The sequence below is a fragment of the Oncorhynchus clarkii genome, chromosome 33, assembly GCF_045791955.1.
Source record: "Oncorhynchus clarkii lewisi isolate Uvic-CL-2024 chromosome 33, UVic_Ocla_1.0, whole genome shotgun sequence".
NCBI lineage: Eukaryota > Metazoa > Chordata > Actinopteri > Salmoniformes > Salmonidae > Oncorhynchus > Oncorhynchus clarkii.
This window is the reverse complement of record NC_092179.1, coordinates 36,980,663-37,003,162: the sequence shown is the minus strand read 5'-3', so window position 1 is coordinate 37,003,162 and position 22,500 is coordinate 36,980,663. Positions and strand designations below refer to the sequence as shown.

Below are 22,500 nucleotides of genomic sequence, written 5' to 3'. Positions count from 1 at the left end.
GAAGTCTTTCACCTTCAGTCTGTGGATGTTTTGGTGGTTTCTGTGAACAAGTGAAGGAAGCTGTAGATGGTGGACATGGTGGTGGTTTCTGGGAACAAGTGAAGGAAGCTGTAGATGGTGGACATGGTGGTGGTTTCTGGGAACAAGTGAAGGAAGCTGTAGATGGTGGTGGTTTCTGGGAACAAGTGAAGGAAGCTGTAGATGGTGGACATGGTGGTGGTTTCTGGGAACAAGTGAATGAATCCGTAGATGGTGGTGGTTTCTGGGAACAAGTGAAGGAAGCTGTAGATGGTGGACATGGTGGTGGTTTCTGGGAACAAGTGAAGGAAGCTGTAGATGGTGGACATGGTGGTGGTTTCTGTGAACAAATGAAGGAAGCTGTAGATGGTGGACATGGTGGTGGTTTCTGGGAACAAGTGAAGGAAGCTGTAGATGGTGGTGGTTTCTGGGAACAAGTGAAGGAAGCTGTAGATGGTGGACATGGTGGTGGTTTCTGGGAACAAGTGAAGGAAGCTGTAGATGGAGGACATGGTGGTGGTTTCTGGGAACAAGTAAAGGAAGCTGTAGATGGTGGACATGGTGGTGGTTTCTGGGAACAAGTGAAGGAAGCTGTAGATGGTGGACATGGTGGTGGTTTCTGGGAACAAGTGAAGGAAGCTGTAGATGGAGGATATGGTGGTGGTTTCTGGGAACAAGTGAAGGAAGCTGTAGATGGTGGTGGTTTCTGGGAACAAGTGAAGGAAGCTGTAGATGGTGGACATGGTGGTGGTTTCTGGGAACAAGTGAAGGAAGCTGTAGATGGTGGACATGGTGGTGGTTTCTGGGAACAAGTGAAGGAAGCTGTAGATGGAGGACATGGTGGTGGTTTCTGGGAACAAGTGAAGGAAGCTGTAGATGGTGGACATGGTGGTGGTTTCTGGGAACAAGTGAAGGAAGCTGTAGACGGTGGACATGCGTGAGCCTGTGGAAGTCTGCCTCACTGTCTCTGGTGACCTTGGACATTATCATTCATCTGTCAGCAGCAGTAGAACTCGAGAAAACTACCAAACCCCACAGATCTCTGTTTCTCTCTGTTTCTCTCTCTGTTTCTCTGTTTCTCTCTCTCTCTCTCTCTCTCTCTCTCTCTCTCTCTCTCTCTCTCTCTCCCTCTCTCTATCTCTCTCTCTCTGTCTCTGTCTATCTTTGTCTCTCTGTCTCTCTCTGTCTCCCTCTCTCTATCTCTCTGTCTCTGTCTCTCTTTGTCTCCCTCTCTGTCTCTGTCTCTCTCTGTCTCTCTGTCTATCTCTGTCTCTCTTTGTCTCTCTGTCTCTCTCTGTCTCTCTGTCTCTCTTTGTCTCTCTGTCTCTCTGTGTCTCTCTGTCTCTCTTTGTCTCTCTCTCTATTCTTCTCCACATGTAATGAAATGAAGATGTGATAAGTTCCCTCTACTGGTAGAAGATAGCGTATGGATTCCCTGCTAAGAATCACTGTCTAAAGAAGACTGCCAATAGATACACCATGCATTCTGTTATCTTAGTCTGAATCCCAAATGGCACCCTATTCCCTTTATAGTGCACTGCTTTAGACTGGGATCTATAGGGTCTGTGGTCAACTGTAGTGTACTACTTTAGACTGGGATCCATAGGGTCTGTGGTCAACTATAGTGCACTACTTTAGACTGGGATCCATAGGGTCTGTGGTCAACTATAGTGCACTACTTTAGACTGGGATCCATAGGGTCTGTGGTCAACTATAGTGCACTACTTTAGACTGGGATCCATAGGGTCTGTGGTCAACTATAGTGCACTACTTTAGACTGGGATCCATAGGGTCTGTGGTCAACTATAGTGCACTGCTTTAGACTGGGATCCATAGGGTCTGTGGTCAACTATAGTGCACTACTTTAGACTGGGATCCATAGGGTCTGTGGTCAACTATAGTGTACTACTTTAGACCGGGATCCATAGGGTCTGTGGTCAACTATAGTGCACTACTTTAGACCGGGATCCATAGGGTCTGTGGTGCACTATGTAGGGAGTAGAGAGCCATTTGGGACAAAGGTTTTGTGAATGTATTTTCTCTGTCTCAACTGCTAATCTATATATAGAAGTTATTGAATCTCATTTTGGTCCGGGGGGGGGGGGGGGGGGGTGACATCACAATGCCAACATCTCTGATTGGAGAATCAATATCCACTAACCAGTAACAATGACATCACAATGCCAACATCTCTGATTGGAGGATCAATATCCACTAACCAGTAACAATGACATCACAATGCCAACATCTCTGATTGGAGGATCAATATCCACTAACCAGTAACAATGACATCACAATGCCAACATCTCTGATTGGAGGATCAATATCCACTAACCAGTAACAATGACATCACAATGCCAACATCTCTGATTGGAGGATCAATATCCACTAACCAGTAACAATGACATCACAATGCCAACATCTCTGATTGGAGGATCAATATCCACTAACCAGTAACAATACAAGTTAATTGTCTGTGAAGAGAAGAAGACAAGTTACCGTACTGAATATGTGGACGGGGGGACTGGAAACTTCTAGAAAATATGAGACAAGCTCTGGGAAGTCTTTCTGAAAAGGGGGTTGGAGAATTGGGGCGGATTTTAAAATGGGGGGGGTTGTTTTCATCTCGTCTGCTCTCGAAGTGGCACAGAGAGACCCATCTTTGTTGAAGCTGATAAAATGATTGTATTGATTTAGTTGTTTGGTGTTTCCTTACCCCTTGTCTTGTCTGGCTGACTTGAAGAGGAGGGTTTTCACAACAGTGGTTTGGGATCTACATCCCTCCAGACTAGAAGTTGATCATTTCCGCAGTGAAAAGCCTCTGTTTAGAAGGAATGCATCTGTAAAGGGAGAGATGTTTGTTTGATTCATCTGCGTGTCACTCACAGGTGACTAAAGCAAATGGAATATACACTCTTTGATTTCTGAATTCCCCCAAGTCTCTAGATGACATCTCTGAGTATCTGTTTATAAGTGTGTCTTCCTCCCCGCTACTCAGGTCTCTGAGGGACTGGGAAATACTGGGAGGGAGGGAGGGAGGGAGGGAGGGAGGGAGGGAGGGAGGGAGGGAGAGAGAGAGACTGGGTCATACAGACAGACAGACAGACAGACAGACAGACAGACAGACAGACAGACAGACAGACAGACAGACAGACAGGGACATACTGAGAGAGAGAGAGAGACTGGGACATACTGAGAGAGACACTTGGACATACAGAGAGACAGACAGACAGACATACAGACAGACAGACAGACAGGGACATACTGAGAGAGAGAGAGAGAGAGAGAGAGAGACTGGGACATACAGAGAGACAGACAGACAGACAGACAGACAGACAGGGACATACTGAGAGAGAGAGAGAGAGAGAGAGAGAGAGAGAGAGAGACTGGGACATACTGAGAGAGACACTTGGACATACAGAGAGAGAGAGTGACTCTGATAAATACTTTGAGGGAGAGAGAGTGTACCTCACTTGCTTTGGCAATGTTAACACATGTTTCCCATGCCAATAAAGCCCTTGAATTGAATTGAATTGAGTGTCCTTCCCCTCTGATTGTCCCAGAGAGTAACAGAGCCGTGGGCTTTGTTTTCACGACATCTAAAGCCCGTCTGCTCTTTGCTGTTTGACTAGCAGCTGCAACACAGACACACACACACACACACACACACACACACACACACACACACACACACACTCCAATAGTCCCTCATTAATCTTCCTTAGTCTTCATTAGAGCTGCCTTCCTTCCATGCCTTCATCCTCTATCTCTTCAATAACCCCTACCTCAACTCACCCCAAACCCCTGTGCCAAGATGATCCCTCCCCCTCCTCTCCTCCAAGATGATCCCTCTCCTCTCCTCCAAGATGATCCCTCTCCTCTCCTCCAAGATGATCCCTCCCTCTCTTCCAAGATGATCCCTCCCTCTCCTCTCCTCCAAGATGATCCCTCCCTCTCCTCTCCTCCAAGATGATCCCTCCCTCTCCTCTCCTCCAAGATGATCCCTCCCTCTCCTCTCCTCCAAGATGATCCCTCCCTCTCCTCCCCTCCAAGATGATCCCTCCCTCTCCTCTCCTCCAAGATCATCCCTCTCCTCTCCTCCAGATGATCCCTCTCCGCTCCTCCAATATGACCCCTCCCTCTCCTCTCCTCCAAGATGATCCCTCCCTCTCCTCCAAGATGATCCCTCCCTCTCCTCTCCTCCAAGATGATCCCTCCCTCTCCTCCAAGATGATCCCTCCCTCTCCTCCCCTCCAAGATGATCCCTCCCTCTCCTCTCCTCCAAGATCATCCCTCTCCTCTCCTCCAGATGATCCCTCCCTCTCCTCTCCTCCAAGATGATCCCTCCCTCTCCTCCAAGATGATCCCTCCCTCTCCTCCCCTCCAAGATGATCCCTCTCCTCTCCTCCAAGATGATCCCTCCCTCTCCTCCAAGATGATACCTCCCTCTCCTCTCCTCCAAGATGATCCCTCCCTCTCCTCTCCTCCAAGATGATACCTCCCTCTCCTCTCCTCCAAGATGATCCCTCCCTCTCCTCTCCTCCAAGATGATACCTCCCTCTCCTCTCCTCCAAGATGATACCTCCCTCTCCTCTCCTCCAAGATTATACCTCCCTCTCCTCTCCTCCAAGATGATCCCTCCCTCTCCTCTCCTCCAAGATGATTCCTCTCCTCCAAAATGATACCTCCCTCTCCTCTCCTCCAAAATGATACCTCCCTTTCCTCTCCTCCAAGATGATCCCTCCCTCTCCTCTCCTCCAAGATGATCCCTCCCTCTCCTCCAAGATGATACCTCCCTCCCCTCCAACATGATCCCTCCTCTCCTCCAAGATGATCCCTCTCCTCTCCTCTCCTCCAAGATGATACCTCCTTCTCCTCTCCTCCAAGATGATACCTCCCTCTCCTCTCCTCCAAGATGATCCCTCTCCTCTCCTCCAAGATGATCCCTCTCCTCTCCTCCAAGATGATACCTCCCTCTCCTCCAAGATGATACCTCCCTCTCCTCTCCTCCAAGATGATACCTCCCTCTCCTCTCCTCCAAGATGATCCCTCTCCTCTCCTCCAAGATGATCCCTCTCCTCTCCTCCAAGATGATACCTCCCTCTCCTCTCCTCCAAGATGATACCTCCCTCTCCTCTCCTCCAAGATGATCCCTCCCTCTCCTCTCCTCCAAGATGATCCCTCCCTCTCCTCTCCTCCAAGATGATACCTCCCTCTCCTCTCCTCCAAGATGATACCTCCCTCTCCTCTCCTCCAAGATTATACCTCCCTCTCCTCTCCTCCAAGATGATCCCTCCTCTCCTCTCCTCCAAGATGATTCCTCTCCTCCAAAATGATACCTCCCTCTCCTCTCCTCCAAAATGATACCTCCCTTTCCTCTCCTCCAAGATGATCCCTCCCTCTCCTCCAAGATGATCCCTCCCACTCCTCCTAGATGATCCCTCCCTCTCCTCCAAGATGATCCCTCTCCTCTCCTCCAAGATGATCCCTCCCTCTCCTCCAAGATGATCCCTCCCTCTCCTCCAAGATGATCCCTCTCCTCTCCTCCAAGATGATCCCTCCCTCTCCTCTCCTCCAAGATGATCCCTCCCTCTCCTCCAAGATGATCCCTCCCTCTCCTCCAAGATGATCCCTCCCTCTCCTCCAAGATGATCCCTCCCTCTCCTCTCCTCCAAGATGATCCCTCCCTCTCCTCCAAGATGATCCCTCTCCGCTCCTCCAAGATGATCCCTCCCTCTCCTCTCCTCCAAGATGATCCCTCCCTCTCCTCTCCTCCAAGATGATCCCTCCCTCTCCGCTCCTCCGAGATGATCCCTCCCTCTCCTCTCCTCCGAGATGATCCCTCCCTCTCCTCACCTCCAAGATGATCCCTCCCTCTCCTCTCCTCCAAGATGATCCCTCCCTCTCCTCCAAGATGATACCTCCCTCCCCTCCTACATGATCCCTCCCTCTCCTCCAAGATGATCCCTCCCTCTCCTCTCCTCCAAGATGATCCCTCTCCTCTCCTCCAAGATGATACCTTCCTCTCCTCCATGATGATACCTCCCTCTCCTCTCCTCCAAGATGATCCCTCTCCTCTCCTCCAAGATGATCCCTCTACACTCCTCCAAGATGATACCTCCCTCTCCTCCAAGATGATACCTCCCTCTCCTCTCCTCCAAGATGATACCTCCCTCTCCTCTCCTCCAAGATGATCCCTCTCCTCTCCTCCAAGATGATCCCTCTCCTCTCCTCCAAGATGATACCTCCCTCTCCTCTCCTCCAAGATGATACCTCCCTCTCCTCTCCTCCAAGATGATCCCTCCCTCTCCTCTCCTCCAAGATGATCCCTCCCTCTCCTCTCCTCCAAGATGATACCTCCCTCTCCTCTCCTCCAAGATGATACCTCCCTCTCCTCTCCTCCAAGATTATACCTCCCTCTCCTCTCCTCCAAGATGATCCCTCCCTCTCCTCTCCTCCAAGATGATTCCTCTCCTCCAAAATGATACCTCCCTCTCCTCTCCTCCAAAATGATACCTCCCTTTCCTCTCCTCCAAGATGATCCCTCCCTCTCCTCCAAGATGATCCCTCCCTCTCCTCCTAGATGATCCCTCCCTCTCCTCCAAGATGATCCCTCTCCTCTCCTCCAAGATGATCCCTCCCTCTCCTCCAAGATGATCCCTCCCTCCCCTCCAAGATGATCCCTCCCTCTCCTCCAAGATAATACCTCCCTCTCCGCTCCTCCAAGATGATCCCTCTCTTCTCCTCCAAGATGATCCCTCTCCTCTCCTCCAAGATGATCCCTCCCTCTCCTCCAAGATGATCCCTCCCTCTCCTCCAAGATGATCCCTCCCTCTCCTCCAAGATGATCCCTCCCTCTCCTCCAAGATGATCCCTCCCTCTCCTCCAAGATGATCCCTCTCCTCTCCTCTCCTCCAAGATGATCCCTCCCTTTCCTCTCCTCCAAGATGATCCCTCCCTTTCCTCTCCTCCAAGATGATCCCTCCCTTTCCTCTCCTCCAAGATGATTCATCTCCTCCAAGATGATCCCTCCCTCTCCTCTCCTCCAAGATGATCCCCCCTCCTCCTCCAAGATGATACCTCCCTCTCCTCTCCTCCAAGATGATCCCTCCCTCTCCTCCAAGATGATCCCTCCCTCTCCTCCAAGATGATTCCTCTCCTCCAAGATGATACCTCCCTCTCCTTTCCTCCAAGATGATCCCTCCCTCTCCTCCAAGATGATTCCTCTCCTCCAAGACTATACCTCCCTCCCCTTTCCTCCAAGATGATACCTCCCTCTCCTCCAAGATGATACCTCCCCTTCCAGTCCTCCCTGAGCTCCTGTACTCCACGACCCCTCCTCTCTTTCATGACTAGATGTTCCACCTCTCTCTCTGTTCTTACCTTCATCTACTCAATCAGCTTTAACTCAATGTGAGCAGATTGTCTTGCTCAAAAGGCACCATTCATTTCTCTTTATTTCTTGCAATTGATTCAACGTCAGTGGATGGGCTCTACTAACAGCTTGTTGAGCAGCTGACTCCATAGCGCCCTCTGGTGGGTGATTGTTATAACGATCCAATGCTACTCTATGGTGCAGCATTGTTTGTGTGTTCTCTATGCACGTCTATACATCAGCCCTTGGTAGTAACCTGAGTGTTGTTTGACAGCTGACTCCATTAATTATGATAATGAGACATTACTCTTCTATAGAGCAGCCCTTGGTAGTAACCTGTGTGTCTCTCTTTTCCAGTTTCTAGGTCTGGTGGAGAACCAGAGTGACTGGTACCTGGGGAACCATAGTAACCTGAGTGTTCTGTGTTCTAGGTCAGCAGGTTCTAGGTCTGGTGGAGAACCAGAGTGACTGGTACCTGGGGAACCTGTGGAAGAATCACCGGCCCTGGCCCGCCCTGGAGAGGGGCTTCAATACAGGTGAGAGACACACAGAGAGGGGGACAGTCGGTGGATTTTCTACATCTTCAATACAGGTGAGAGACACAGAGATGGGGGACAGTCGGTGGATTTTCTACATCTTCAATACAGGTGAGAGACACACAGAGAGGGGGGACAGTCAGTGGATTTTCTACATCTTCAATACAGGTGAGAGACACACAGAGAGGGGGGACAGTCAGTGGATTTTCTACATCTTCAATACAGGTGAGAGACACACAGAGAGGGGGGACAGTCAGTGGATTTTCTACATGAAATAAAAAAGGTCATTTCTTCCCTTTGAGACGTCTGTTGTATAAACTTAAACTGTATAAACGTTATTCACAATGATAATGGCTAACGTTATTCACAATGATAATGACTAACTTTATTCACAATGATAATGACTAACTTTATTCACAATGATAATGACTAACTTTATTCACAATGATAATGGCTAACTTTATTCACAGTGATAATGACTAACTGTATTCGCAATGATAATGACTAACGTTATTCACAATGATAATGGCTACTGTATTCACAACGGTAATGGCTAACATTATTCACAATGATAATGGCTAACTGTATTCACAATGATAATGACTAACTTTATTCACAATGATAATGGCTAACATTATTCACAATGATAATGACTAACTTTATTCACAATGATAATGACTAACTTTATTCACAATGATATTGACTAACTTTATTCACAGTGATAATGACTAACTGTATTCACAATGATAATGACTAACTTTATTCACAATGATAATGGCTAACTTTATTCACAATGATAATGACTAACTGTATTCACAGTGATAATGACTAACTTTATTCACAATGATAATGGCTAGCTGTATTCACAATGATAATGGCTAACATTATTCACAATGATAATGGCTAACTGTATTCACAATGATAATGACTAACTTTATTCACAATGATAATGGCTAACTGTATTCACAATGATAATGGCTAACATTATTCACAATGATAATGGCTAACTGTATTCACAATGATAATGACTAACTTTATTCACAATGGTAATGACCAACTTTATTCACAATGATAATGAATAACATTATTCACCACGATAATGACTAACTTTATTCGCAATGATAATGACTCACTTTATTCACAATAATAAAGACACTTTATTCACAATGTTAATGACTCACTTTATTCACAATGGTAATGACTAACTGTATTCACAATGGTAATGACTAACTGTATTCACAATGGTAATGACTAACTTTATTCACAATGATAATGACTAACTTTATTCACAATCACAACGATAATGACTAACTTTATTCACAATGATAATGACTAACTTTATTCACAACGATAATGCCTAACTTTATTCACAATGATAATGACTGGCTTTATTCACAATGTTAATGACTCACTTTATTCACAATGGTAATGACTAACTGTTTTCACAATGATAATGGTTAACGTTATTCACAATGATAATGACTAACATTATTCACAATGATAATGACCAACTTTATGCACAATGATAATGACCACCTTTATTCACAATGATAATGACCAACTTTATGCACAATGATAATGGCCAACTTTATTCACAATGATAATGAATAACTTTATTCACAACGATAATGCCTAACTTTATTCACAATGATAATGACTGGCTTTATTCACAATGTTAATGACTCACTTTATTCACAATGGTAATGACTAACTGTTTTCACAATGATAATGGTTAACGTTATTCACAATGATAATGACTAACATTATTCACAATGATAATGACCAACTTTATGCACAATGATAATGACCACCTTTATTCGCAATGATAATGACCAACTTTATGCACAATGATAATGACCAACTTTATTCACAATGATAATGAATAACTTTATTCACAATGATAATGGCCAACTTTATTCACAATGATAATGACCAACTTTATTCACCACGATAATGACTAAATGTATTCACAATGATAATGACTAACATTAGCCACACTGGTAATAACTAACGCTATTCACAATCACAATGATAATGACTAACTTTATTCACAATGATAATGACCAACTTTATTCACAATGATAATGACTAACTTTATTCACAACGATAATGACTAACTTTATTGTCGCTGCCTGAGCTGCCTGTAAGTTTTCTCACCAATAACAGAAGTATTACTTCAGGCTCCTCTCTTCTTGGGGACAGAGACAGAATAATGTCTTGGACTGGAACAAACTGCCTCCTCTCTTCTTGGGGACAGAGACAGAGTGAATAATGTATTGGACTGGAACAAACTGCCTCCTCTCTTCTTGGGGACAGAGACAGAGTGAATAATGTCTTGGACTGGAACAAACTGCCTCCTCTCTTCTTGGGGACAGAGACAGAGAACTGGAACAAACTGCCTCCTCTCTTCTTGGGGACAGAGACAGAGAACTGGAACAAACTGCCTCCTCTCTTCTTGGGGACAGAGACAGAGAACTGGAACAAACTGCCTCCTCTCTTCTTGGGGACAGAGACAGCGTGAATAATGTCTTGGACTGGAACTAACAAACCATCTCTCTCTCCACCCTGCTGATCTTCCACAGCTAGAGTTAGTCTGGGTCTCAAAGGGTGCTATATTCACCCTATTCCCTACGTAGTGCACTACTTTAGACAGGGCCCTATTCCCTATATAGTGCACTACTTTAGACAGGGCCCTATTCCCTACGTAGTGCACTACTTTAGACCAGGGCCCTATGACACCCTATTCCCTATGTAGTGCACTACTTTAGACCAGGGCCCTATGACACCCTATTCCCTACGTAGTGCACTACTTTAGACCAGGGCCCTATGACACCCTATTCCCTATGTAGTGCACTAGTTTAGACCAGGGCCCTATGACACCCTATTCCCTATATAGTGCACTACTTTTGACCAGGGCCCATAGGGAATAGGGTGCCATTCAGCCCCCAGAGAGAGGCAGAGCAGCAAACCATATTGCTGCTCTATCTAATGCATTTGGCAATAATGGCGTCTTCAACAGATGAGTTCAGTAACACAGGAAGTAATGTGATGAGAATATGTTGAGCTTCCTGCCATCCAGGACCTCTATACCAGGCGGTGTCAGTGGAAGAACCTAAAAATTGTCAGACTCCAGCCACCCAAGTCATAGACTGTTCCCTCTGCTACCTCAGTTAGACATTACTGTTAATTCAGGTCATGTCTAACCTGTTAATTCAGGTAATGTCTCACCTGCTGATTGGGACTGTTAAGTCATGTGACCTCTGTTCCAGGTGTGATCTTGCTGCTGATTGGATCTGTTAAGTCATGTGACCTCTGTTCCAGGTGTGATCTTGCTGCTGATTGGATCTGTTAAGTCATGTGACCTCTGTTCCAGGTGTGATCTTGCTGCTGATTGGGTCTGTTAAGTCATGTGACCTCTGTTCCAGGTGTGATCTGGCTGCTGATTGGGTCTGTTAAGTCATGTGACCTCTGTTCCAGGTGTGATCTTGCTGCTGATTGGGTCTGTTAAGTCATGTGATCTCTGTTCCAGGAGTGATCTTGCTGCTGATTGGGACTGTTAAGTCATGTGACCTCTGTTCCAGGTGTGATCTTGCTGCTGATTGGGTCTGTTAAGTCATGTGACCTCTGTTCCAGGTGTGATCTTGCTGCTGATTGGGTCTGTTAAGTCATGTGACCTCTGTCCCAGGTGTGATCTTGCTGCTGATTGGGTCTGTTAAGTCATGTGACCTCTGTCCCAGGTGTGATCTTGCTGCTGCTGGACCGACTGAGGAAGCTGCGGTGGGAACAGATGTGGAGACTGACAGCAGAGAGAGAACTGATGAGCATGTTGTCTACATCACTGGCTGACCAGGTAACACACACACACACAGAATCATAAACACACCCTGTATTGATCTACTTGAAGTTCACCGTTAAAACGGCTGGATTATCACATTTCACACGTCAGTATTTTATGGTAATGAAACACCAAGGATTTTATTTAAGAGCTGCTGCTCATATTAATGACCGGCACGTTTACCATGTTGAGACAGAGATGAGACAGAGATGAGACTGGAGACAGCCTGGAAACAAGAGGAGGTGTGTGTGACTGGAGACAGCCTGGAGACAAGAGGAGGTGTGTGTGACTGGAGACAAGAGGAGGTGTGTGTGACTGGAGACAGCCTGGAGACAAGAGGAGGTGTGTGTGACTGGAGACAGCCTGGAGACAAGAGGAGGTGTGTGTGACTGGAGACAGCCTGGAGACAAGAGGAGGTGTGTGTGACTGGAGACAGCCTGGAAACAAGAGGAGGTGTGTGTGACTGGAGACAGCCTGGAGACAAGAGGAGGTGTGTGTGACTGGAGACAGCCTGGAAACAAGAGGAGGTGTGTGTGACTGGAGACAGCCTGGAGACAAGAGGAGGTGTGTGTGACTGGAGACAGCCTGGAAACAAGAGGAGGTGTGTGTGACTGGAGACAGCCTGGAGACAAGAGGAGGTGTGTGTGACTGGAGACAGCCTGGAGACAAGAGGAGGTGTGTGTGACTGGAGACAGCCTGGAAACAAGAGGAGGTGTGTGTGACTGGAGACAGCCTGGAGACAAGAGGAGGTGTGTGTGACTGGAGACAGCCTGGAGACAAGAGGAGGTGTGTGTGACTGTAGAGTTAGCCTGGAAACAAGAGGAGGTGTGTGTGTGACTGTAGAGTTAGCCTGGAAACAAGAGGAGGTGTGTGTGACTGGAGATAGCCTGGAGACAAGAGGAGGTGTGTGTGACTGGAGACAGCCTGGAAACAAGAGGAGGTGTGTGTGACTGGAGACAGACTGGAGACAAGAGGAGGTGTGTGTGACTGGAGACAGCCTGGAGACAAGAGGAGGTGTGTGTGACTGGAGACAGCCTGGAAACAAGAGGAGGTGTGTGTGACTGGAGACAGCCTGGAAACAAGAGGAGGTGTGTGTGACTGGAGACAGCCTGGAGACAAGAGGAGGTGTGTGTGACTGGAGACAGCCTGGAAACAAGAGGAGGTGTGTGTGACTGGAGACAGCCTGGAGACAAGAGGAGGTGTGTGTGACTGGAGACAGTCTGGAGACAAGAGGAGGTGTGTGTGACTGGAGACAGCCTGGAAACAAGAGGAGGTGTGTGTGACTGGAGACAGCCTGGAGACAAGAGGAGGTGTGTGTGACTGGAGACAGCCTGGAGACAAGAGGAGGTGTGTGTGACCGGAGACAGCCTGGAAACAAGAGGAGGTGTGTGTGACTGGAGACAGCCTGGAGACAAGAGGAGGTGTGTGTGACCGGAGACAGCCTGGAGACAAGAGGAGGTGTGTGTGACTGGAGACAGCCTGGAGACAAGAGGAGGTGTGTGTGACTGGAGACAGCCTGGAGACAAGAGGAGGTGTGTGTGACTGGAGACAGCCTGGAAACAAGAGGAGGTGTGTGTGACTGGAGACAGCCTGGAGACAAGAGGAGGTGTGTGTGACCGGAGACAGCCTGGAGACAAGAGGAGGTGTGTGTGACTGGAGACAGCCTGGAGACAAGAGGAGGTGTGTGTGACTGGAGACAAGAGGAGGTGTGTGTGACCGGAGACAGCCTGGAGACAAGAGGAGGTGTGTGTGACTGGAGACAGCCTGGAGACAAGAGGAGGTGTGTGTGACTGGAGACAGCCTGGAAACAAGAGGAGGTGTGTGTGACTGGAGACAGCCTGGAAACAAGAGGAGGTGTGTGTGACTGGAGACAGCCTGGAGACAAGAGGAGGTGTGTGTGACTGGAGATAGCCTGGAGACAAGAGGAGGTGTGTGTGACTGGAGACAGCCTGGAAACAAGAGGAGGTGTGTGTGACTGGAGACAGCCTGGAGACAAGAGGAGGTGTGTGTGACTGGAGACAGCCTGGAGACAAGAGGAGGTGTGTGTGACTGGAGACAGCCTGGAGACAAGAGGAGGTGTGTGTGACCGGAGACAGCCTGGAGACAAGAGGAGGTGTGTGTGACTGGAGACAGCCTGGAAACAAGAGGAGGTGTGTGTGACTGGAGACAGCCTGGAGACAAGAGGAGGTGTGTGTGACTGGAGACAGCCTGGAGACAAGAGGAGGTGTGTGTGACTGGAGACAGCCTGGAGACAAGAGGAGGTGTGTGTGACCGGAGACAGCCTGGAGACAAGAGGAGGTGTGTGTGACTGGAGACAGCCTGGAGACAAGAGGAGGTGTGTGTGACTGGAGACAGCCTGGAAACAAGAGGAGGTGTGTGTGACTGGAGACAGCCTGGAGACAAGAGGAGGTGTGTGTGACTGGAGACAGCCTGGAAACAAGAGGAGGTGTGTGTGACTGGAGACAGCCTGGAGACAAGAGGAGGTATGTGTGACTGGAGACAGCCTGGAAACAAGAGGAGGTGTGTGTGACTGGAGACAGCCTGGAGACAAGAGGAGGTGTGTGTGACTGGAGACAGCCTGGAGACAAGAGGAGGTGTGTGTGACTGGAGACAGCCTGGAAACAAGAGGAGGTGTGTGTGACTGGAGACAGCCTGGAAACAAGAGGAGGTGTGTGTGACTGGAGACAGCCTGGAGACAAGAGGAGGTGTGTGTGACTGGAGACAGCCTGGAAACAAGAGGAGGTAGCCTGGAGACAAGAGGTGTGTGTGACTGTAGAGTTAGCCTGGAGGAGTTTAGAACAGTCCCTCACTGTCTCATCATCCTGGCATCTGGGAAAGGAAGCCGGGTTGGGGGTACAACAACATCCTGTGTAGATAACCAGCAGAGGAACCAAAGTGTCTTGATGATGCCCCCCGATCAGCATGGGAGGGGTGGAACCAGCCATGACTAAGCATTTTTTTTAGATGTCCTCTATAAGATCTCTGGTTTACATTATCAGGTTTGGCTGATCGGCCCAACAGTCCAGAGTGTTGGCTTGACTCGTCTCATTATTGACATAATTAATTGATAATGAATAAAGATGATTGTTTGAAGAAATGACAAAGTCTCTATCGGTATGAATTTCCACAACAGTACCAAGACAGTGTCTGTTTCACCTATGGTGAAGAGTTTAATATGATTCATTATGATCTAGGATCAGCCCCCCTCGCCCCTCGTCTATGTAATCTGATTCATTATGATCTAGGATCAGGGGCTCCCCCTCCTGTCTATGTAATCTGATTCATTATGATCTAGGATCAGCCCCCCTCGCCCCTCGTCTATGTAATCTGATTCATTATGATCTAGGATCAGGGGCTCCCCCTCCTGTCTATGTTATCTGATTCATTATGATCTAGGATCAGGTCCCCCTCCTGTCTATGTTATCTGATTCATTATGATCTAGGATCAGGTCCCCCTCCTGTCTATGTTATCTGATTCATTATGATCTAGGATCAGGTCCCTCCTCTCCATGTAATCTGATTCATTATGATCTAGGATCAGGTCCCCCTCCTGTCTATGTTATCTGATTCATTATGATCTAGGATCAGGGGCTCCCCCTCCTGTCTATGTTATCTGATTCATTATGATCTAGGATCATGTCCCCCCTGTCTATGTTATCTGGATCAGGTCCCCCCTGTCTATGTTATCTTGAGGTCTGGTCTCTCTATCGGTAATCTACACTAAGGTTTGATCTGTAAAGTCTAGTCTATATCTGTTATGTACCCTAAGCTCTGATCTCTCTATGTGTTATCTATAGTAAGGTCTGATCTGTCTATCTGTTATCTACACTAAGGGTCTGATCTGTAAGGTCTGGTCTGATCTGTTATATACACTAAGGTCTGATCTGTTATCTACACTAAGGTCTGGTCTGTCTATCTGTTATCTACACTAAGGTCTGATCTGTAAGGTCTAGTCTGTAAGGTCTAGTCTATCTGTTATCTACACTAAGGTCTGAACTCTCTATCTGTTATCTACAGTAAGGTCTGATCTCTGTATCTGTTATCTACACTAAGGTCTGATCTCTGTATCTGTTATCTACACTAAGGTCTGATCTGTAAGGTCTAGTCTGTAAGGTCTAGTCTATCTGTTATCTACACTAAGGTCTGATCTTTCTATCTGTTAACTACACTAAGGTCTGAACTCTCTATCTGTTAACTACACTAAGGTCTGAACTCTCTATCTGTTATCTACACTAAGGTCTGATCTCTGTATCTGTTATCTACACTAAGGTCTGATCTGTGTGTGTGTCTGCAGGACATCTTCAACGCCGTGATCAAACAGAACCCCTTCCTGGTTCACCAGCTGCCCTGCTTCTGGAACGTTCAGCTGTCAGACCACACCCGCTCTGAGAAGTGCTACAAGGATGTTTCAGACCTCAAGGTGAGTTGAGCATCTCACACACAGATGGCAGCTGTTTCCACACACCCTCTTTGTCCGTTGTGTGTGTGTGTGTGTGTTTGTGTGTGTGTGTGTGTGTGTGTGTGTGTGTGTGTGTGACAGCAGAGTAATGTCGGCATCATGCTTCCTGCTCCTTCCAGATGCTTCTACTCTCTCTGACTGGTCTGTCATCTCTCTCTGTCTCTCTGACTGGCCTGTCATTTCTCTGATTCTGACGGGCCTGTCATCTCTCTCTGTCTCTCTGACTGGCCTGTCATCTCTCTCTGTCTCTCTGACTGGCCTGTCATCTCTCTCTGTCTCTCTGACTGGCCTGTCATCTCTCTCTGTCTCTCTGACTGGCCTGTCATCTCTCTGATTCTGACGGGCCTGTCATCTCTCTCTGTCTCTCTGACTGGCCTGTCATCTCTCTCTGTCTCTCTGACTGGCCTGTCATCTCTGTCTCTCTGACTGGCCTGTCATCTCTGTCTCTCTGACTGGCCTGTCATCTCTCTCTGTCTCTCTGACTGGCCTGTCATCTCTCTCTGTCTCTCTGACTGGCCTGTCATCTCTGTCTCTCTGACTGGCCTGTCATCTCTGTCTCTCTGTCTCCCTCCTTCTCTCTCCCCCACTACAAGTGATTCATTGGAACTTGTTGTGAAGAACAGGCACTTAGCGCTTTTCAGGAACCTCAATCTAACCATCTCACTCTATGCCTCTCTCTCTCCCCCTTCCTCCCTCCCTCTCTCTCTCCCCCATCCTCCCTCCATCTCTCTCTCCCCCGTCCTCCCTCCCTCTCTCTCTCCCCCGTCCTCCCTCCCTCTCTCTCTCCCCCGTCCTCCCTCCCTCTCTCTCTTCCTCCCTCCCTCTCTCTCTTCCTCCCTCCTTCTCTCTCTCCCTCCCTCCCTCTCTTTCTCTCTCTCCCCCTTCCTCCCTCCCTCTCTCCCCTTCCTCCCTCCCTCCCTCTCTCCCCCTTCCTCCCTCCCTCCCTCCCTCCCTCTCTCCCCCTTCCTCCCTCCCTCTCTCCCCCTTCCTCCCTCTCTCTCTCCCCCTTCCTCCCCTACAGGTGATCCACTGGAACTCTCCTAAGAAGCTGAGAGTGAAGAACAAGCATGTAGAATTCTTCAGGAACCTGTACCTCACCTTCCTGGAGTACGACGGAAACCTCCTGAGACGAGAACTCTTCGGCTGCCCCAGCGAGACAGACCACAACAGCGAAAACGTATGTGGAACTATACTGATCTAGAGTCAGTTTAAATACAGCCCTGAGAATGTAGGTTCACCAATACTGATCTAGAGTCAGTTTAAATACAGCCCTGAGAATGTAGGTTCACCGATACTGATCTAGAGTCAGTTTAAATACAGCCCTGAGAATGTAGGTTCACCGATACTGATCTAGAGTCAGTTTAAATACAGCCCTGAGAATGTAGGTTCACCAATACTGATCTAGAGTCAGTTTAAATACAGCCCTGAGAATGTAGGTTCACCAATACTGATCTAGAGTCAGTTTAAATACAGCCCTGAGAATGTAGGTTCACCAATACTGATCTAGAGTCAGTTTAAATACAGCCCTGAGAATGTAGGTTCACCAATACTGATCTAGAGTCAGTTTAAATACAGCCCTGAGAATGTAGGTTCACCAATACTGATCTAGAGTCAGTTTAAATACAGCCCTGAGAATGTAGGTTCACCAATACTGATCTAGAGTCAGTTTAAATACAGCCCTGAGAATGTAGGTTCACCAATACTGATCTAGAGTCAGTTTAATCTATATAAATATGTCAGTTTAACTGTCTGGCTTGCCATTCCAAATAAAATGGAATAGTATTTCCTCATATATTTTAAAAAACAAGTCCCCTGTATCCCTCCCAGTCCAGCTCCATGTCTAGTCCCCTGTATCCCTCCCAGTCCAGCTCCATGTCTAGTTCCCTGTATCCCTCCCAGTCCAGCTCCATGTCTAGTCCCCTGTATCCCTCCCAGTCCAGCTCCATGTCTAGTCCCCTGTATCCCTCCCAGTCCAGCTCCATGTCTAGTCCCCTGTATCCCTCCCAGTCCAGCTCCATGTCTAGTTCCCTGTATCCCTCCCAGTCCAGCTCCATGTCTAGTTCCCTGTACCCCTCCCAGCTCCATGTCTAGTTCCCTGTACCCCTCCCAGCTCCATATCTAGTTCCCTGTATCCCTCCCAGTCCAGCTCCATGTCTAGTCCCCTGTAACCCTCCCAGACCAGCTCCATATCTAGTTCCCTGTATCCCTCCCAGTCCAGCTCCATGTCTAGTTCCCTGTACCCCTCCCAGCTCCATATCTAGTTCCCTGTATCCCTCCCAGTCCAGCTCCATGTCTAGTCCCCTGTAACCCTCCCAGCTCCATGTCTAGTTCCCTGTATCCCTCCCAGTCCAGCTCCATGTCTAGTCCCCTGTAACCCTCCCAGCTCCATGTCTAGTTCCCTGTATCCCTCCCAGTCCAGCTCCATGTCTAGTTCCCTGTAACCCTCCCAGCTCCATGTCTAGTTCCCTGTATCCCTTCCAGTCCAGCTCCATGTCTAGTTCCCTGTAACCCTCCCAGCTCCATGTCTAGTTCCCTGTATCCCTCCCAGTCCAGCTCCATGTCTAGTCCCCTGTACCCCTCCCAGCTCCATGTCTAGTCCCCTGTATCCCTCCCAGCTCCATGTCTAGTTCCCTGTACCCTCCCAGCTCCATGTCTAGTCCCCTGTATCCCTCCCAGTCCAGCTCCATGTCTAGTTCCCTGTAACCCTCCCAGCTCCATGTCTAGTTCCCTGTATCCCTCCCAGTCCAGCTCCATGTCTAGTCCCCTGTAACCCTCCCAGCTCCATGTCTAGTTCCCTGTATCCCTCCCAGTCCAGCTCCATGTCTAGTCCCCTGTACCCCTCCCAGCTCCATGTCTGGTTCCCTGTATCCCTCCCAGTCCAGCTCCATGTCTAGTTCCCTGTATCCCTCCCAGTCCAGCTCCATGTCTAGTCCCATGTATCCCTCCCAGTCCAGCTCCATGTCTAGTTCCCTGTATCCCTCCCAGTCCAGCTCCATGTCTAGTTCCCTGTATCCCTCCCAGTCCAGCTCCATATCTAGTTCCCTGTAACCCTCCCAGCTCCATGTCTAGTCCCCTGTATCCCTCCCAGTCCAGCTCCATGTCTAGTCCCCTGTATCCCTCCCAGTCCAGCTCCATGTCTAGTTCCCTGTATCCCTCCCAGTCCAGCTCCATGTCTAGTCCCCTGTATCCCTCCCAGTCCAGCTCCATGTCTAGTCCCCTGTATCCCTCCCAGTCCAGCTCCATGTCTAGTCCCCTGTATCCCTCCCAGTCCAGCTCCATGTCTAGTTCCCTGTATCCCTCCCAGCTCCATGTCTAGTTCCCTGTACCCCTCCCAGCTCCATGTCTAGTTCCCTGTACCCCTCCCAGCTCCATATCTAGTTCCCTGTATCCCTCCCAGTCCAGCTCCATGTCTAGTCCCCTGTAACCCTCCCAGTCCAGCTCCATATCTAGTTCCCTGTATCCCTCCCAGTCCAGCTCCATGTCTAGTTCCCTGTACCCCTCCCAGCTCCATATCTAGTTCCCTGTATCCCTCCCAGTCCAGCTCCATGTCTAGTCCCCTGTAACCCTCCCAGCTCCATGTCTAGTTCCCTGTATCCCTCCCAGTCCAGCTCCATGTCTAGTCCCCTGTAACCCTCCCAGCTCCATGTCTAGTTCCCTGTATCCCTCCCAGTCCAGCTCCATGTCTAGTTCCCTGTAACCCTCCCAGCTCCATGTCTAGTTCCCTGTATCCCTCCCAGTCCAGCTCCATGTCTAGTTCCCTGTAACCCTCCCAGCTCCATGTCTAGTTCCCTGTATCCCTCCCAGTCCAGCTCCATGTCTAGTCCCCTGTACCCCTCCCAGCTCCATGTCTAGTCCCCTGTATCCCTCCCAGCTCCATGTCTAGTTCCCTGTACCCTCCCAGCTCCATGTCTAGTCCCCTGTATCCCTCCCAGTCCAGCTCCATGTCTAGTCCCCTGTACCCCTCCCAGCTCCATGTCTAGTTCCCTGTATCCCTCCCAGTCCAGCTCCATGTCTAGTTCCCTGTAACCCTCCCAGCTCCATGTCTAGTTCCCTGTATCCCTCCCAGCTCCATGTCTAGTCCCCTGTATCCCTCCCAGCTCCATGTCTAGTTCCCTGTATCCCTCCCAGCTCCATGTCTAGTCCCCTGTAACCCTCCCAGCTCCATGTCTAGTTCCCTGTATCCCTCCCAGTCCAGCTCCATGTCTAGTTCCCTGTACCCCTCCCAGCTCCATGTCTAGTCCCCTGTATCCCTCCCAGTCCAGCTCCATGTCTAGTCCCCTGTACCCCTCCCAGCTCCATGTCTAGTTCCCTGTATCCCTCCCAGTCCAGCTCCATGTCTAGTTCCCTGTAACCCTCCCAGCTCCATGTCTAGTTCCCTGTATCCCTCCCAGTCCAGCTCCATGTCTAGTTCCCTGTAACCCTCCCAGCTCCATGTCTAGTTCCCTGTATCCCTCCCAGTCCAGCTCCATGTCTAGTCCCCTGTAACCCTCCCAGCTCCATGTCTAGTTCCCTGTATCCCTCCCAGTCCAGCTCCATGTCTAGTCCCCTGTACCCCTCCCAGCTCCATGTCTGGTTCCCTGTATCCCTCCCAGTCCAGCTCCATGTCTAGTTCCCTGTATCCCTCCCAGTCCAGCTCCATGTCTAGTCCCATGTATCCCTCCCAGTCCAGCTCCATGTCTAGTTCCCTGTATCCCTCCCAGTCCAGCTCCATGTCTAGTTCCCTGTATCCCTCCCAGTCCAGCTCCATATCTAGTTCCCTGTAACCCTCCCAGCTCCATGTCTAGTCCCCTGTATCCCTCCCAGTCCAGCTCCATGTCTAGTTCCCTGTATCCCTCCCAGTCCAGCTCCATATCTAGTTCCCTGTATCCCTCCCAGCTCCATGTCTAGTTCCCTGTATCCCTCCCAGCTCCATGTCTAGTTCCCTGTATCCCTCCCAGCTCCATGTCTAGTTCCCTGTATCCCTCCCAGCTCCATATCTAGTTCCCTGTAACCCTCCCAGCTCCATGTCTAGTCCCCTGTATCCCTCCCAGTCCAGCTCCATGTCTAGTTCCCTGTATCCCTCCCAGTCCAGCTCCATGTCTAGTTCCCTGTATCCCTCCCAGCTCCATGTCTAGTTCCCTGTATCCCTCCCAGCTCCATATCTAGTTCCCTGTACCCCTCCCAGTCCAGCTCCATGTCTAGTCCCCTGTACCCCTCCCAGTCCAGCTCCATGTCTAGTTCCCTGTATCCCTCCCAGTCCAGCTCCATGTCTAGTTCCCTGTAACCCTCCCAGCTCCATGTCTAGTTCCCTGTATCCCTCCCAGTCCAGCTCCATGTCTAGTTCCCTGTAACCCTCCCAGCTCCATGTCTAGTTCCCTGTATCCCTCCCAGTCCAGCTCCATGTCTAGTTCCCTGTATCCCTCCCAGTCCAGCTCCATGTCTAGTTCCCTGTAACCCTCCCAGCTCCATGTCTAGTTCCCTGTATCCCTCCCAGTCCAGCTCCATGTCTAGTTCCCTGTAACCCTCCCAGCTCCATGTCTAGTTCCCTGTATCCCTCCCAGTCCAGCTCCATGTCTAGTCCCCTGTACCCCTCCCAGCTCCATGTCTAGTCCCCTGTATCCCTCCCAGCTCCATGTCTAGTTCCCTGTACCCCTCCCAGCTCCATGTCTAGTCCCCTGTATCCCTCCCAGTCCAGCTCCATGTCTAGTCCCCTGTACCCCTCCCAGCTCCATGTCTAGTTCCCTGTATCCCTCCCAGTCCAGCTCCATGTCTAGTTCCCTGTAACCCTCCCAGCTCCATGTCTAGTTCCCTGTATCCCTCCCAGCTCCATGTCTAGTCCCCTGTATCCCTCCCAGCTCCATGTCTAGTTCCCTGTATCCCTCCCAGCTCCATGTCTAGTCCCCTGTAACCCTCCCAGCTCCATGTCTAGTTCCCTGTATCCCTCCCAGTCCAGCTCCATGTCTAGTTCCCTGTACCCCTCCCAGCTCCATGTCTAGTCCCCTGTATCCCTCCCAGTCCAGCTCCATGTCTAGTCCCCTGTACCCCTCCCAGCTCCATGTCTAGTTCCCTGTATCCCTCCCAGTCCAGCTCCATGTCTAGTTCCCTGTAACCCTCCCAGCTCCATGTCTAGTTCCCTGTATCCCTCCCAGTCCAGCTCCATGTCTAGTTCCCTGTAACCCTCCCAGCTCCATGTCTAGTTCCCTGTATCCCTCCCAGTCCAGCTCCATGTCTAGTCCCCTGTAACCCTCCCAGCTCCATGTCTAGTTCCCTGTATCCCTCCCAGTCCAGCTCCATGTCT

General features: G+C 49.4%; 1 protein-coding gene across 1 annotated transcript in view; it reads left to right on the top strand.

The window, feature by feature from the left end:
- The window catches only part of LOC139393214 (xylosyl- and glucuronyltransferase LARGE1-like), a 163,295-nt gene that overhangs the window by 112,073 nt on the left and 28,722 nt on the right, over positions 1-22,500 (top strand). The window contains exons 7-10 of the mRNA XM_071141656.1: positions 7,825-7,929; positions 11,667-11,779; positions 16,059-16,184; positions 17,245-17,400. Coding sequence (XP_070997757.1) covers positions 7,825-7,929; positions 11,667-11,779; positions 16,059-16,184; positions 17,245-17,400 — 500 coding nt within the window. The remainder of the gene's footprint in view (positions 1-7,824; positions 7,930-11,666; positions 11,780-16,058; positions 16,185-17,244; positions 17,401-22,500) is intronic.